This window comes from Leptonychotes weddellii, chromosome 6 (assembly GCF_054177405.1).
Source record: "Leptonychotes weddellii isolate Sample4059 chromosome 6, ASM5417740v2, whole genome shotgun sequence".
In the NCBI taxonomy this organism is placed as follows: Eukaryota; Metazoa; Chordata; class Mammalia; order Carnivora; family Phocidae; genus Leptonychotes; species Leptonychotes weddellii.
In genome coordinates this window covers 89602234-89619235 of record NC_138374.1, presented here as the reverse complement: position 1 = coordinate 89619235, position 17002 = coordinate 89602234, and the positions used below count along the sequence as shown (strand labels likewise).

Genomic DNA, 17002 nt, shown 5'->3' with positions numbered 1-17002 from the left:
TAATACAGTATTACTCTAGGAGCAGGAAACATAGCAAGCTTTCATAATACGCAAAAGACAGAAACCTGGACATAATGACAAGATGGAGGAATTCTCCCCAAAAGAAAGATCAAGAAGAAATCACAGCCAGGGACTTGCTAAAAACAGATATAAGCAGTATATCTGAACAAGAATTTAGACGAACAGTCTTAAGAATACTAGCTGGGCTTGAAAGAAAAAGAAGACACCAGAGAAACCTTGGCTGAAGAGATAAAAGACCTTAAAACTAGTCAGGCAAAATAAAAAATGCTATAACTGAGTTTGCAAAACTGACTAGATATAATCAGAATGAGGATGAAAGAAGCTGAGGATCAAATAGGTGATACAGAAATAAAATTATGGGGCGCCTGGGTGGCTCAGTTGGTTAAACGTCTGCCTTTAGCTCAGGTTGTGATCCTGGGGTCCAGGGATCAAGCCCCACATTGGGCTCCCTGCTCAGAGGGGAGTCTGCTTCTCCCTCTGCCCCTCCCCCAGCTCGTGCTCGCTCTCTCTCTCTCTCTTACAAAAATAAATAAGATCATTAAAAAAAAGAGAGAGAGATAAAATTATGGAAAAATTATGAAGCTGAAAAGAAGATGGAAAGAAAACTATTAGATCACAAATACATACTTAGGGAACTCAGCAATTCCACAAAGTACAATAATATCCATATCATAGAAGTCCCAGAAGAAGAGTGGGAACAGGGGGCAGAAGGTTTATTTGAACAAATTACACCTGAGAAACTCCCTAGTATGGGGAAGAAAAGAGGCATTCAAGTCCAAGAGGCACAGAGAACTGCCCTCAAAATCAACAAAAACAGGTCAACACCTACACATATAGCATAGTGAAGCTTGCAAAATACAAAGATAAAGAGAGAATTCTGAAAGCAGCTAGGGACAAAAGGTCCTTAACCTACAAGGATAGACACATAAGGTTAGCAGCAGACCTGTCCACAGGCCAGGCAGGCCAGAAGAAAGTGGCATGATATATCAACATGCTGAATGGGAAAAATATGCAGCCAAGAATACTCTATCCAGCAAGGCGGTCATTCAGAATAGAAGGAGAGATGAAGAGTTTCCAAGACAAGCAAAAACTAAAGGAGTTCATGAACACTAAACCAGCTCTTCCAGAAACATTAAAGGGGACCCTTTCAGTGGGAAAGAGAGACTGAAAGCAACAAAGACTAGAAAGGAACAGACACAATCTATAGGACAGTGACTTTACAGATAAAACAATGGAATTAAATTCGTATCTATCAATAATTACTCTGAATGAAAATGGACTAAATGCTCTAATCAAAAGATACAGGGTATCAGAATGGATAAAAAAACAAAATCCATCTTACAAGAGACTCATTTAGACCCAATGCTTATACACCCAAAGCAATTTACATGTTTAATGCAATCCTTATCAAAACACCACCAGCATTTTCACAGAGCTAGAACAATCAATCCTAAATTTGTATGGAACCTCAAAAGACTCGGAATACCCAAAGCAATTCTGAAAAAGAAAAAACAAAACTGGAGGTGTCACGATTCCAGATTTCAAGCTATACTACACCAAGCTGTAGACATCAAGATAGTGTGGTACTGGCACAATTAACAGAGTTCAATGGAGCAGAATAAAGAACCCAGAAATTGACTCACAACTCTATGGTCAACTAATCTTCAACAAAGCAGGAAAGAATATCCAATGGAAAAAAGACAGTCTCTTCAACAAATGGTGTTGGGAAAACTGGACAGCTACATGCAGAAGAATGACACTGGACCACTTTCTTACACCAAACACAAAAATAAATTCGGAATGGAAGAAAGACCTAATGTAAGACAGGAAACCATCAAAATCCTAGAGGAGAAAACAGGCAGCCAACCTCTTTGACATCACCTGCAGCAACTTCTTACTAGACATGTCTCCAGAGGCAAGGGCAACAAAAGCAAAAATGAACTACTGGGACCCCCATTAAGATAAAAAGCTTCTGCACCACGAAGGAGACAAAACTAAAAAGGTAACTGACAGAACTGGAGAAGGTATTTGCAAAATGACATATCAGACAAAGGACTAGTATTCAGAATCTATAAAGAATTCATCAAAATCAACACCCCCCAAAAAAATAATCCAGTTAAGAAATGGGCAGAAGACATGAACAGACATTTCTGCAAAGAAGACATCCAGATGGCTGACACATGAAAAAATGCTCAATATCACTCATCATCAGGGAAATACAAATCAAAACCACAGTGAGATACCACCTTATACCTGTCAAAATAGCTAAAATTAACAACACAGGAAACAACAGATGTTCGTGAGGATGCAGAGAGAGGGGAACCCTCTCATACTGTTGGTGGGAATGCAAGCTGGTGCAGCCACTCTGGAAAACAGTTTGGAGGTTCTTCAAAAAGTTAAAAATAGAACTACCCTATGACCCAGCATTTGCACTACTAGGTATTTATCCAAAGGATATAAAATTTATCCAAAGGATACAAAAATTCAAAGGGGTACATGCACCCCAATGTTTAGAGTAGCAATGTCCACATTAGCCAAAATATGGAAAGAGCCCAAATGTCCATCAACTGATGAATGGATAAAGAAGATGTGGTATATTTATACAATGGCATATTACTCAGCCATCAAAAAGAATGAAATCTTGCTATTTGAAACAACATGGATGGAACTACAGTGTATTATGATAAGTGAAATAAGTCAGTCAGAGAAAGACAAATATGATTTCACTTGCATGGGGAATTTAAGAAGCAAAACAGACGAACCATAGGAGAAGCGAAGGAAAAATAAAATAAGATAAAAACAGAGAGGGAAGCAAACCATAAGAGACTCTTAACTATAGAGAACAAACTGAGGGTTGCTAGAGGGGAGGCGGGTGGGGGGGGATGTACTAAATGGATGATAGGCATTAAGGAGGGCACTAGTTGGGATGAGCACTGAGTGCTGGGTGTTATATTTAAGTGATGAATCACTAGATTTCACTCCTGAAACCAATACTATGCTATATGTTAACTAATGTTAAGCCATAAAATAAGTCTCAATAAATTTTAAAGGACTGAAATGTTACAAAGTACATTAAAAAAAAAGAAAGAATGGCTGAAAATGTCCCAAATTGGATGAAAAACATTAATCTACACTCCCCAAAACCCTAAAACTCCAAAAAGGATAAAATCAAGGAGATCCACAACTACACATATCATAATCAAACTCTTAAAGATAATGAGAAAATCTTGAAAGCAGCAAGAAAAAAAGACCCATCATGTTCAAGATGGTCCTCAATGAGATTAACAGCTGATTTCTCTTAAAAAAAAAAAAACCTTAGAGGTCAGAAAGTAATGAGATGACATACTTGAAAAGTTGGGGGGCGGGGGGAAGACTATCAACTAAGAATTTTCCTTCAAAAATTAAGGAGAAATTAAGACATTCCCAGATAAAAACAGAATCCCACACTAGCAGGCCTGCCCTATAAGAAATACTAACTGGAGTCTTTCAGGCTGAAAGGGCACTAGAAAGTAGTTCAAATCCACACAAATAAAGAACACTGGTAAAGGTAGCTACATAGGTAAATATAAAAGAAAATACAAATGTATTATTATTAATTTGTAACTCTTTTTTTTCTCCTCTCTGATTTAAAAGACAACTGAATAAAGAAATAATTATATGTCTGTGTTGATGGGCATGTAATATATAAAGATGTAATTTGTATAATTATAATAGCACAAAGGAAGGGGAGGAAATTGAGCTATACAGGAGGAAAATTTTGTACACTGTTGAAATTAAGTTGTACTGGTCTGAACTATATTGTTATAAATTAAGATGTTAATTTTAATTCCATGGCAACCAGTAAGAAAATAACCTTAAAAAACCATTAAAATAAATGACAAGAGAATTAAAATGGTACAGATGAAAATACATTTTTAACAAAGAATTCTCTATTACCTAATAGAGAAATATACAAACAAAAGACGTAATACATACAGAAAACAAACAGCAAATGAGATATAAATTCTGCCTTATCAGTGATTACATTACATGGAAATGGATTAAATACTGGTCAAAAGGCAAATATTAGAGAGTGGGTTTTAAAAAATGATCCAACTATATGCTGTCTACAAGAGACATATTTTATATTCAAAGACACAAATAGGTTGAAAGTAAACAATGGAAAAAGATATACCTGGAAAAAAGTAACCAAAAGAGAGTTGGAGTAGCTATACTAATACCAAACAAAACAGGATTTTGATACAAAAATTGTTACTAGATGCAAAAATGACATTTTATAATGATCAAAAGGCCAATCCATCAAGAAGACATAACAAGTACAAATTCACCTAACAACGGAGTCCCAAAATACATAAATCAAAAACTGACAATTGAAGGGAGAAACAGACAATTCATCAATAATAGTGGTAGACTTTAATGTCTCAATTAAAGTAATAGAACAACCAGACAGAAGAAAGGAAACATTTGAGTAACACTATAAACCAAATAGACCTAACAAATATCTATAGAACACTATACCCAACAACAGCAGAATATACATTCTTCTCAAATGCACATGGAACATTCTCCAGACAGACCACGTGTTAAGCCATAAAATAAGTCTCAATGAATTTTAAAGAACTGAAATGTTACAAAGTATGTTCTCCAACCAAAATTAAACGAAATTAGAAATCAACAACAGAAGGTAATTTGGGGATTTCACAAACATGTGGAAATTAAGCAACACACATCTAAATAACCAAAGTTGATGTCACTGCTTCTTTACCAAAGCTGTAATTATAAGGAAAACTAGACTTCTGAAAGATATTTAAAACATACTCACAGAATGACTAGAAGGACACAGAAAGTCTCTATTTGTCAATCCCAATTCAACATATCCCTAAATACCAGATTCTAAGGCCTTTCCAGCCTCTTCCTTTCTCTATTTTAATTCTCTTACAACTACTGAAAACACACAACGTGAACTCTATTGGTTTGGGAAAGAATTCACCCTCTTCCTTTGGTGCTTCAGTGATGTACAGGACCAGTCAAAGCTACAGGATAGCAACACACCAAAGTGGGTCTCTGGAGACCTGAGCACCATGCAAACCTTTTGGATAATTTTCAGGATTCTCAGGCATAAGAGTGTTTAGGAGTTTGGGAATTTAAACTGGGATATGAAAACAAATGACAAGCCTTGAGATTAGCAAGGACCTTTTATTAATGAACCCAAAATCATACTTACTAAGAGTCTTCAGGCAATGAATTAATTGTCCTCCTTAGCAATCACCATGAAGGAATCGGTCAGACAAGTAAATGGCACACAGTGGCACTGAATGTTTTCTCTTTTCTGCAAAATCATCTGCCAATTATCTGCAAAACTTACAAAAATCTGTTCTCAAAACTATCATATATAGGATATTAAAAATTGGAGTAATGAAGGCCTTTCTTTGACAAAGCAGGAGTTCTACTGATCCACAAGAAATTAGACCCATTTTGGGTAAGTTCATGAACATTCAGATGGCAACTTCTAAGTAGCATTGAATAACAACAGGCTTATTAAAATAAGCCAGGCCTACATTAGGAAAAACATTCAAATTTAACTTTCTGGATACAGATTTGTAGAATACTATTACAAATCCATGACTGAAACTTAATGCTGTATTTTATTTATGCTGTAACAACACACTGTAAATACTGTCAGTGAAATTGTAAAGACTGATTCCTTTCTGGTAAACTGACAATTCCCTCCACCAACATTAATTACTCCCACCTAATGATATGCCATCACGTGAGAGTTATTGTTTGGGGTTATAAATGAATCTTCTATTGAGAAGCCTGAGGAATGAGATATAGTCACTGCCACTAATAATCCCTTCTAAACAAAAGGAGTAAAATATAACATGAATATGTTAAATCAATCTCAAGAATTAACTGTAGATATTTTATAGGATATATTAGCTGGCCAATTTTCTTTTAATTTATAGTTCTTATAAAATTCAGAATTTATAAAAATAAAAGATTCTCGGGATGCCTGGGTGTCTCAGTCGGTTAAGGTCTGCCTTCAGGTCATGTCATGATCCCAGAGTCCTGAGATCGAGTCCTGCATCAGACTCCTTGCTCAGCAGGGAGCCTGCTTCTCCCTCTGCCTGCTGCTCCCCCTGTTTGTGCTCTCTCTCTCTCCTGACAAAGAAAGGAAGGAAGGAAGGAAGGAAGGAAGGAAGGAAGGAAGGAAGGAAGGAAGGAAGGAAGGAAGATTGATTCTCCATTGGCTATTCTTCCACTATATTTGAAGATGTGAGGATGTGAGGCTGAGACAACTGCAACCATCTTGTCACCTGTGAGGAGAGTCTATCTGAGAAAAGAACCAACTCCAAGGAGACAGAACCAAAGACTGAATCAGAGACTGAGGGATATCATTTGTACTCCTCCATGAAGCTTCATCTAGACTAAATGTGGACTTTTCAGGAACATGACTGTGCTGTACCTCCTAGAATCTACTGATAGAAGTGCTGTCTCTGTTCCCATCAGATAGTCATGGCTTTGTCTCCTGTGGGACAAGAAGGCTGCAGAGACAGGGGTGTTTTAGCATCATTTTTATAACTAGACTCTAGCCCCAACCCTGAATCTGGCTCTTCCATCCCACTGAGAGAGAATCCTGGGGATGGTCCCCATCTAGCCATCTGTAACTTCCACCTGCTTTGTTTCAAGCACCAATGTCAGGGATATTAGAGGAAGCCAAAAAGAAGTAAAATAGTTACTACTGCAGAACTGTGGAAAGGTTTAAGAGATAAAGGCACCAAGGCCAGGGTGTAAGAGGAGTTGAAAAATAGAAGAATTGGCTGAAAATGTATATGCGATGTTGATAGACCTCCAGACCCTTTTTCTCATCTTGCATAACCATGTAGTTACTCCTCTTGACCTCAGCAGAATATTGAAGATTTACTTTCAAAAGAGGATGAACCTCTTTTGAGGGACTCTGGACTCAAGAAGACCTTCAGGTTTGCCATTATGAAAGCAGAGGGATTAATTAAAAGTCTACACGCTGAACAGTGAGAACCACCCCACACCCCTGCCAACTCAATTCTTCCTCTTGACTCTGAGACCACTGGACATCAGGTTACACCAGACCAGCGCAAGTGAAAATAATCCAGCCCCATCACCCTATGATAAAGCCCATTAGTCAATGAATCCCATTCATACACATACAGAATTTCCGTCAGCTTGTTAGTGCTCTACTCTTCTATCTGAATGAGCAGCAAAAGATCACCAATCACTTGAACAAAAGGTCTCTGACATCAAAGATAATGACCAAGAAAAACCACCAGAAAAAAATGCACTCTCAGAGACATTGTAGATTACAAAAGGAAAGCCTCAAAAGATCTCTAATTAAAATCTTTAGAGAAGATACTGTACTTGCAAAACCAAGAGCATGATGTTATTTTAAAAAATAAAAATACTCATGTTAAAAAACATAATAAAGAAATAAATAATATAAAGAAATAAATAAAAATAACATTCACAAAATGAGAAAATGCTGTTGGAACTTTTTAAATGATATCAGAAATGAGAAATTAATCAGAAGAGCTGAAGATAAAGTTGAGTAAATTTTGCAAAAAGTAGAACATAAGTACAAAGAAACACGATAAAAGAGGAGGATTTTTTTAAAAGAGGGTTAATCCAGAAGTTCTAACATGCTAATAATAAGGATTCCAGATAACAGAGAAAGTAGGGGCAATTAATTATCAAAGAAAAAAAAATTCCTAGAATTGGAGAACATGCATCTCTATATTGAACAGACTCATCACTGAGTGCCTTTCCATAATTACTTTAAACACACACACACACACACATAAAGCCCCATTTGGGGGTCTCTGAAGATAAACTATTATTACTCAGCTCACAGAAAGAAAAAAATCAAAACATCGGCAGAAATAAGGTACTTTTCTGGATTCTGAAATGCTAACAACATAAAATCCCTGCTTATGTAAAATAATTATAAATTAAATAATATTTTACATGCATTAAAATGTTTTATTTTTAATTCCTATTTTTTAATTTATTTATTTAAATTCAATTAGCCAGGGGCGCCTGGGTGGCTCAGTCGTTAAGCGTCTGCCTTCGGCTCAGGTCATGATCCCAGAGTCCTGGGATCGAGCCCCACATCAGGCTCTCTGCTCCACGGGAAGCCTGCTTCTCCCTCTCCCACTCCCCCTGCTTGTGTTCCCTCTCTCGCTGTGTCTCTCTCTGTCAAATAAATAAATAAAATCTTTTAAAAAAATAGAAATAAATAAATTCAATTAGCCAACATACAGAACATCATTAGTTTCAGATGTAGAGTTTAGTAACTCATCAGCTGTATATAGCACCTAGTGCTCACCACATCACATGCTCTCCTTAATGCCCATCACCTAGTTATCCCAACCCCCACCCCCCTCCCCTCCAACAACCCGCAGTTTGTTTCCTATGATTAAGAGTCTTTTATGGTTTGTCTCCCTCTCTGATTTCTTCCCATTCTGTTTTTCCCTCCCTTCCCCTATGATCCACTACACTGTTTCTTATATTCCACATATGAGTGAAACCATATGATAATTGTCTTTCTCTGATTGACTTATTTCACTCAGCATAATACCCTCCAGATCCATGCATGTCGACGTAAATGATAAGATTTCATCCTTTCTGATGGCTGAGTAATAGTCCATTGTATATCTATACCACATCTTCTTTATCCATTCATCTGTTGATGGGCATCTGGGCCTTTCCATAGTTTGGCTATTGTGGACATTGCTGCCATAAACGTTGGGGTGCATGTGCCCTTTCAGATCACTACATTTGTATCTTTGGGGTAAATACCCAGTAGTGCAATTGCTGGGTCGTAGAGTAGGTCTATTTTTAGCTTCTTGAGGAACCTCCATACTGTTTTCCAGAGTGGCTGTACCAGCTTGCATCAATGCAATCCCCATCAAAATACCATTGACATTTTTCACAGAGCTGGAACAAATAATCCTAAAATCTGTATGGAACCAGTAAAGACCCCGAATAGCCAGAGGAATGTTGAAAAGGGAAACCAAAGCTGGTGGCATCACAATGCCGGACTTCAAGCTCTATTACAAAGCTGTGATCATCAAGACAGCATGGTACTGGCACAAAAACAGACACATAGATCAATGGAACAGAATAGAGAACCCAGAAATGGACCCTCAACTCTATGGTCACTAATTTTCAACAAAGCAGGAAAGAACATCCAATGGAAAAAAGACAGTCTCTTCAACAAATGGTGTTTGGAAAACTGGACAGCCACATGCAGAAGAATGAAATTGGACCATTTTCTTACACCATACACAAAGATAAACTCAAAATGGATGAAGGACTTTTAGGAAGAGAGGGGTTCCTATTTTAAAGAAACAAAACACACATGAAACAGAAGGAGTTTTCACTGAGAGTATATTTGGGTAACTCTTTTAATAACTAAAGGGGACTGTCTGAATTCTGCACCAGAAGTTTATTTTATTGGTTTTTTAAAATAAGTAGTTCATGGGCGCTTGGGTGGCTCAGTCGTTAAGCGTCTGCCTTCGGCTCAGGTCATGATCTCAGGGTCCTGGGATCGAGTCCCACATCAGGCTCCCTGCTCGGCAAGAAGCCTGCTTCTCCCTCTCCCATTCCCCCTGCTTGTGTTACTGCTCTCGCTATCTCTCTCTCTGTCAAATAAATAAATAAAATCTTTAAAAAAATAAAAAAATAAAAAAAAATAAGTAGTTCATGGGGATTAGAAATATCTGTTTTCTTAGATCTCACTTAATCTTACTCATATAGGTTCAGACTATATCCCCTAGTTATTTTTCTTTCAGCATCTTAAATTCAAAAAAAAAATCTAACAATATTAATAATGGCTAATTAAATTAACAATAAAATTAAGTTATGAGAATTTGTGTTACCTTGAAATATACCCAAACCCTTAACATTTTAAACTAATTCTCTTTCATCTTAAAGACCACACACTCACCTTGAGGATCAACTTCTTTAGCTAGCTTCAACGCATCTGAGTTTGCAAGATCGGTGTTGGCTGGGGTAACAGCCAAAATCAGACAGTTCTCCCGTGTGATGAACTGCATAATCATTTCTCTGATCTGATACTCAATATCTGGTGGCTGATCTCCCACGGGCACTTTAGTAATTCCAGGTAGGTCGATAAGTGTGAGATTTAACACTGTGTGGAAAAAAAGAGTCTTACATATACCCTCAATGCTAAAAAATAACAATGCAAAATCATCTGTCTCTTTAGTGGAAATAAAACAAGCTCAGCTTTACATATTGTATATTGAGCTAACTCAAACTTGTGTGTAGAATAAAAAGCATAGAATACAAAATGGCTTTGTTAGTTTTCTCTATTTTTATGATATGATTGTGCTATACCAAATGATCATTTTAACCCAATTTGAAAGGCATTAATTTGCATAGCTAAGAGAGAGCTGTCATATCTGTAACTAGTATGTTATAATTCAAAAACTGAACAAGAAGTGCATATGCTGTCTGCCAGTCTTGTACATTGACCACAAATGGCATAAAATTCTTAGGGTAAGATTTGTCCTTCGCTTCAAACGCATCATATACTATCTAGAGGGGGGTTAGACACTTAGCCTATTGGAAAGCTGTGAGCCATTGTGGTACCATGAGGTTACTATGTAGGGTAACCGCCAGACTCATGGTATATCATTGGGAGAGCAGGGAACTACCCCTGCGTCAGCTACTCCAGCTGTGACCTGGCTATCGTTCTCTGCACACAACAGAGTTGGCATCAAATCCTCTTGGAAAGTCATAATTGAGCTTATGTCACTCATGCTCCATTTCAAAAGCAACAGAGCTGAGTAGAAGATTAGAGATTAAAATCTGCCCCACTGAAAATTTAGTCAGAATAGAGGCTATTCCATATCACATACCATGAACTGGTTATCTAATTTGTAAGTTTCTGCTGATAATCTAGAAAAAATCATCGTTGGTTCCTCAGGAAGAGAATAAATAGAAATATATGGGGCTACAAGAAAATCCAATAGAAGACTCAGTCACAGTACCAGGTACCTCTAAGATTCTTGCTAAGACTGAAGATGCTAAAAAATGGAATTTTTCACGCATACCTCTTGAAATTCTAAAAGTTTAAAATAAACATAAAGAAAAATTTTTAAGTGACATACTCAATTCTGACCTTTTTACGAGTCATGTCCTCCTGCCTCCCCATAAATCTGTGAACTTTTTGGACCATCCCATTTATGGTAGTACCCAAACACAATCCTACAAACCAGTACTTTCAGAGAGAACAAACCATCTTCTGCACAAATAATGTATGCCAATTAATGCAAAAATTTTTGAGGACAAAAAAATTTGAAATTTTGTTATTTTACTTACCATGTGGAGAATAGACTCGTAAATTTATGGGTATGGAGGAAATGCCTTTATTCATTCCAGTCACTCGATCTGTTTCTGCTTCAATCTCATGGCGAACTTCATCAAAGTCTGTAAATTTTTTTCCTTTGCAATGTAGAAATTCAGCATATTCTACAAAAGACAAATTAACACAACTTAAAATCCATGCACTCTTGCAATAATTGTAAGGAAAAAATGTTTCTTTAACTACAAATCAAAGTATCCCATATTGTCTCCTCAGCCATTAAAATGAGAGAATACAGTAGTTACTAAGAAACACAGCTAATACTTTAGAAATATTAAACACAGTACAAATGCTAAGAATGCTAAATTTGCTAATTTTCAGATGAGCAAGTAAGTACTAAAAGTACTAAAATCATCCAGTCTATTAAATAATTTAAAGAGAATTCTGGCCCTCCAAAATGATAAAGCAAACAGCATCTGATTGTTAAAGAAATTAAGTCTAGGGTACATACCTAATCCTATTAGTATGTCCTTTTTCAATATCACCACTTTATCAAGAGGGAATTCTAAGTTATATAAATATAGCTTCAAAAGGCAAGACAATTCAGAAACAAAATTACTTAATTCTTTAAAAAGAAATAATATATGGAATATCTTAGCTTTAAAATATACTATTCAAGATACCACACCAACTTGTATAGTTAAAAAGATAATTTCTCAAGAAAAAAAAAGTTTTAGATCAAAGAAAATATTACCTGCAATCAGGAAAAAAAAAATCAGTATCTGTGGAAGTAGGAAAAACTATATATAATAACAGAAAATTAGATTAAGTTTCAGTAACATCTTACTGTTGTACTATCAATTTCTATTCCTGCTTCCAGAAGTATCAGGTATATAACACAACTCAAAAAGGAAGCTGATACTATTAGACTTAAAAAAAAGTACAATCTTGGGGTGCCTGGGTGGCTCAGTCATTAAGCGTCTGCCTTCGGCTCAGGTCATGATCCCAGGGTCCTGGGATCAAGCCCCGCATCGGGCTCCCTGCTCGGCGGGAAGCCTGCTTCTCCCTCTCCCACTCCCCCTGCTTGTGTTCCCTCTCTCGCTGTGTCTCTCTCTGTCAAATAAATAAAATCTTTAAAAAAAAAATTACAATCTTAATAAGAGAATGAATCTTAACAAATATTTTAGTTTTTCTAATAACTAGCTAAAGAATTGTGGCACAAAACTTAGACTAAGTATCTGGAGCCCAGTTGTCAGCTGAGACAATTATTAGTAGTCTTTCCGCCATTTCCACCATAAACATTTAAACTTCACCCACTATGACAAAGCCAATAGGGAGAAAACTATAAGATGTCTTCAAGCAGCTTAGCACCAGTTAACACAGGCAGCATGAAATGGTGCTGATCTGCATTTAAAGAAAAAGGAAAGATAGAGATAGGAAAGATGGCTTCAAGTTGCAGTGCCTAAAAAAGAAAGTGAGGTTTGAACTGGGTACTGAAGAGTGGGGAGGGTTTCAGTGTGTGCAGAGAGAACAAGGTCTTTCAGGGAATCAGAGAATCTTAATAGTCCAACATATCCTAGGCTGGTTATCATCCAGGCTCTGCTCAGAAACATCCACTGATGGGAAACTGAGGCTTTGATGTCTGGAAAAAAACTCTTATTGGGAAAGAAAAAAAAACAAAACAAAACTTTTTTTTTAAGTAGGCTCCACGCCCAGCATGGAGCCCAATGCAGGGCTTGAACTCCCAACCCTGAGATGGAGACCTGAGCTGAGATCAAGAGTCTGGCGCTTAACCAACTGAGCCACCCAGGCGCCCCGGAATGTTTCTTAACAATGGTCTGAAATCTGCTTTCTGAGCATATTTCCCTGGTCCGGCTTTTGCCCCTTGGAGCTACTCAGGCAAAGTCTTCCTCCCTGTAAAAAGTCCGGGATTAATCTGAGCCCTGGCACAAGGAGTCCATCTTCTTCCAGGCTTTTCCGAAAGAACTGCAGTGACCTAATGTTTCAAATGTTAGAATGACAGAGACTTTACTTCATTTCAGTCTTTCCTGTCAATGTAGGTAGACATGAATATTTTTCTTTCTTAGTTTTTTCATACAATACGTGCTACTTTCTGAAAAACGGCAAGCTAAGACTCCCACAGTTCACTCCTCAGTGGTGCAAGTATACACAGTAAAGATTCATTAGGCTTCAAAATTATGGCCTGAAGTGATGACTGCATCTTCCAGCATGTTCTTTTCACATGTTTACCCTCATAGGTGCTATTTTTATTAGCATCTAAATTCCCAGAAGATACAGCCTTGATTTTATTTACCTAACCCAGTGGATTGGCCAGAATCAAGGGAACATAAGAGTTTAAAGATAAGTAGAAGATAAAACAATAAGAAAAATAAAGAGGAACAAAGGCTGTCAGATCCCAGAAAACAAAGAAAAATTAATATATAAAAAGGAGTCATAAATAATTTATAAGAAATGGAACTGTACTTTTTCAGTTCAATGTATTTTGTGGAAAATGCATACTTGAGGGCTTATAGCTATAATAAATATTACTTTCATAAAATTAATAAGCTTCTGGATCAGAGACTACATTTTCAATTATGTTGCCAATCAATAATTCAAGTAACACAAGCATAGACTTCTCTTGTCGCCACTAGATGGCGCCTACTTGCTTTCTCTGTAGGAAACCAGTGCCCTTCCAGAAAGCTGCAAAATCAATGCAATTTTTCAAATTAGATTTAAATTCATTCTTGGTCTCCTAAAAATGCTTTTATTTTGAAATTGAGAGATTAGAATTGTGCAGGACCATCTCAAACCTTTGTGTCTTTTTAAGGATAGGGTCCCGCAGAGAGATTTAAAGGTGCTGGTATTCATTTATTTATTCAACTAATATTTTGAGCTCTTACTATTCAGCACGCACCATTTTAGAAATTGCAGAGGAGCGGGACGCCTGGGTGGCTTAATCGGTTAAGCATCTGCCTTCAGCCCAGGTCATGATCCGAGGGTTCTGGGATGGAGTCCCGCATCGGGCTCCCTGCTCTGCAAGGGAGTCTGCTTCTCCCTCTGCCTACTGCGCTCTCTCTCTCTCTCTCTCTCTGATAAATAAATAAATAAATCTTAAAAAAAAATTGCAGATGGGGGCGCCTGGGTGGCTCAGTTGGTTAAGCGACTGCCTTCGGCTCAGGTCATGATCCTGGAGTCCCGGGATCGAGTCCCACATCAGGCTCCCTGCTCAGCAGGGAGTCTGCTTCTCCCTCTGACCCCCCTCCCTCTCATGCTCTCTGTCTCTCATTGTCTCTCTCGCAAATAAATAAAATCTTAAAAAAAATAAATAAATTTAAAAAAAAATTGCAGATGGGAAAAAAATAAGTCTCTAACCTCATGAAGCTTAAATTCCCATGAGATGAAACAGTAAATAATGTGGGTGTCGCCAGATGATAAATGCTGTGGAGAAAATTGAACAGTAGGGGGGATATTAAATGCTAGGGCAGGAGGATTGGTTTGTTATATGCTTTGGTTGAGGAAAGCTTCTCTGATATGATAAAGTGACATCTGAGCAAAAACTGAAGAGAAGAGGGAGGAAGCAATGCTTTACACAGGTGCATCTCAGCAGAGTCCCTGAACCTGGAAGCGTCAGGGAAGGAGAGCAAGGCCAACATGTCTGGATCACAGACTTTGTGGGGGAGAGGGGCAGGAGATGAGGTCAGAGCTGTGGTGCAGACCTGGATTGTGTGGAGCCTGTGGGACTTTAATTTTTACTCTGAACGAATAGTAGACCACTCGAAGGGTTTGGGGTAGAGAGACATGATGTGACCTAGGTTTTAAATAAATTACTGTGGCTGCCATGTTGAGAACAGACACTGAGGAGTAAGATAGGAAGCTGGCTACTGGGATAATGGAGGTGAGAGATGATGGGGCTTGGACCAGGGTAGCAGCAGTGGGAGTGGTGAGAAGGGGCTAAATTCTAATGTATTTTGAAGGAAAAACCAATAGGATTTGCTGATGAATTAAAGGAGGGGTGCAGGAGAAAGAGAGGAGAGTCAAAAACAGTTTCCCAGAGTTTGACCTCAGCAATGGGGAGAATTTTGAAATAGAAAAGACTGAAAGGAAGACTGGAAGGTTGGGGAGATGGGGGTTGCAGACCTACTACACTTGTGATGCCTATTCCATACTTACTACACAAGTGGAGAAACAGAGCTGCTGCTAATGGTTGAGGATTACGCAGCTGTAAGAGATACCACTCACATTCCCAGTCATCTGCTAAGCGTTTATTTATTCTGAAATTTTTCCAGAAGACGGCAGTCAAGTGTTTAAGGAAAAAGGCAGCTTTTTCTAATTAGCACAAGAATGCCTTTGGGGCTAGATACACTAGTCTTTCATCTAGGGAGAAGTACAAGCTAGAAATATATATTTGGAATTCATTAAAGTCAGGCAATGGGATGAGGTCACTAAGTGAGAGAGTTCGTTGAGGAAGAGTCAGAGCACCGGGCCCTGGGTGTTCCAGGACTTAGAGTGAGAAGGAGTGGTCCACAAGACAGGGGGTAAACTCAGAAAGAGGTGACCCAAAGCCAAGAAGAAAGGGTTTTTCATGAAGGAAAGAGACTTCCACTCCATCCAATACTGCCAACATGTTAAGGAAGATGAGAACTAAGAATGATCATAGAATTGGGCAACTTGAGAGTCCTTCAGGACGTTGACAAGAGCTGCTACAGTGGAGTGAGGCAGCTTGATTGGAAGAGATTAGGAGAGAAGGGGAGAAGAGGAAGTAGAGATTGATTGCAGACAATTGTTTGAAGTTTTGCGTAAAGAAGAGGAAAGCAGTGAGAGGCCAGCTGGAGAGGGATGTGAAGTCAAGGGAGGGTTTTCTAAAGATGGGCAAACTGATAACACGTTCACAGATTGATGGCATTTATCCAGTACTAAGGGAAAGGTGACAATGCAGAACTGAGAAAAAAGCAAGTGCTGAAGTGGTATCTTAAGGCCGAGGGGACGGCATGCATTAGAAAGGTGCAGACCAGCTCCTCCGTAAGAACAGAAAGGAAACAGAACAATGGGAGTTAACAAGACAAACTGGTGAACTGATGGTAGAGGGAGCATGTGGAATTCATCAGGTGAGAGCAGGGATTTATCATATTTGTCTGAAGTCATTTTATGTCTTTAAAAAACATTTCTGCATATATTCTCATTGGTTAAACCCTACAAATACTATTATTTCTACCACCAAATACATCACACACACACACACACACACACACACAGTAGAGTGATCCCAAATGACTGACCTAAGGGTAACCATAGGAGGGATGTCAACTAGGTTTAACCTACGTCCATCATTGGGATTCAGACCTGCCCAGAACTTCAGAAGAACCAATGGGGCAGAAACCACAAAATCCATTTCTTTATGGTCCCAAAGTGCTTCTTAGAAAGCAATTCATCCTACAGGATGGAATTCAAGCAAAACCTACTTTGAGTTGCTAGAACCCATCCTCTACCCAGCTCTGTAGACTCACAGGTCTATGTCCCCTTACCTTTAATAGTATAGTGATAAGGTCAGACCACACATTCTACTTTCTCATTAGAAAAACATGTCATAATTTTTTTTTCATTTTTTTTAATTTTTTT

The 17002-nt window shown here is 38.0% G+C and overlaps 1 protein-coding gene across 1 annotated transcript in view; it reads right to left on the bottom strand.

Moving 5' to 3' along the window:
• Positions 1-17002, bottom strand: part of DNM3 (dynamin 3) — a 533769-nt gene that overhangs the window by 390153 nt on the left and 126614 nt on the right. The window contains exons 3-4 of the mRNA XM_081823185.1: positions 11401-11550; positions 10004-10207 (exon numbers count right to left, since the gene is read on the bottom strand). Of these exons, the coding sequence (XP_081679311.1) occupies positions 10004-10207; positions 11401-11550 (354 nt within the window). The remainder of the gene's footprint in view (positions 1-10003; positions 10208-11400; positions 11551-17002) is intronic.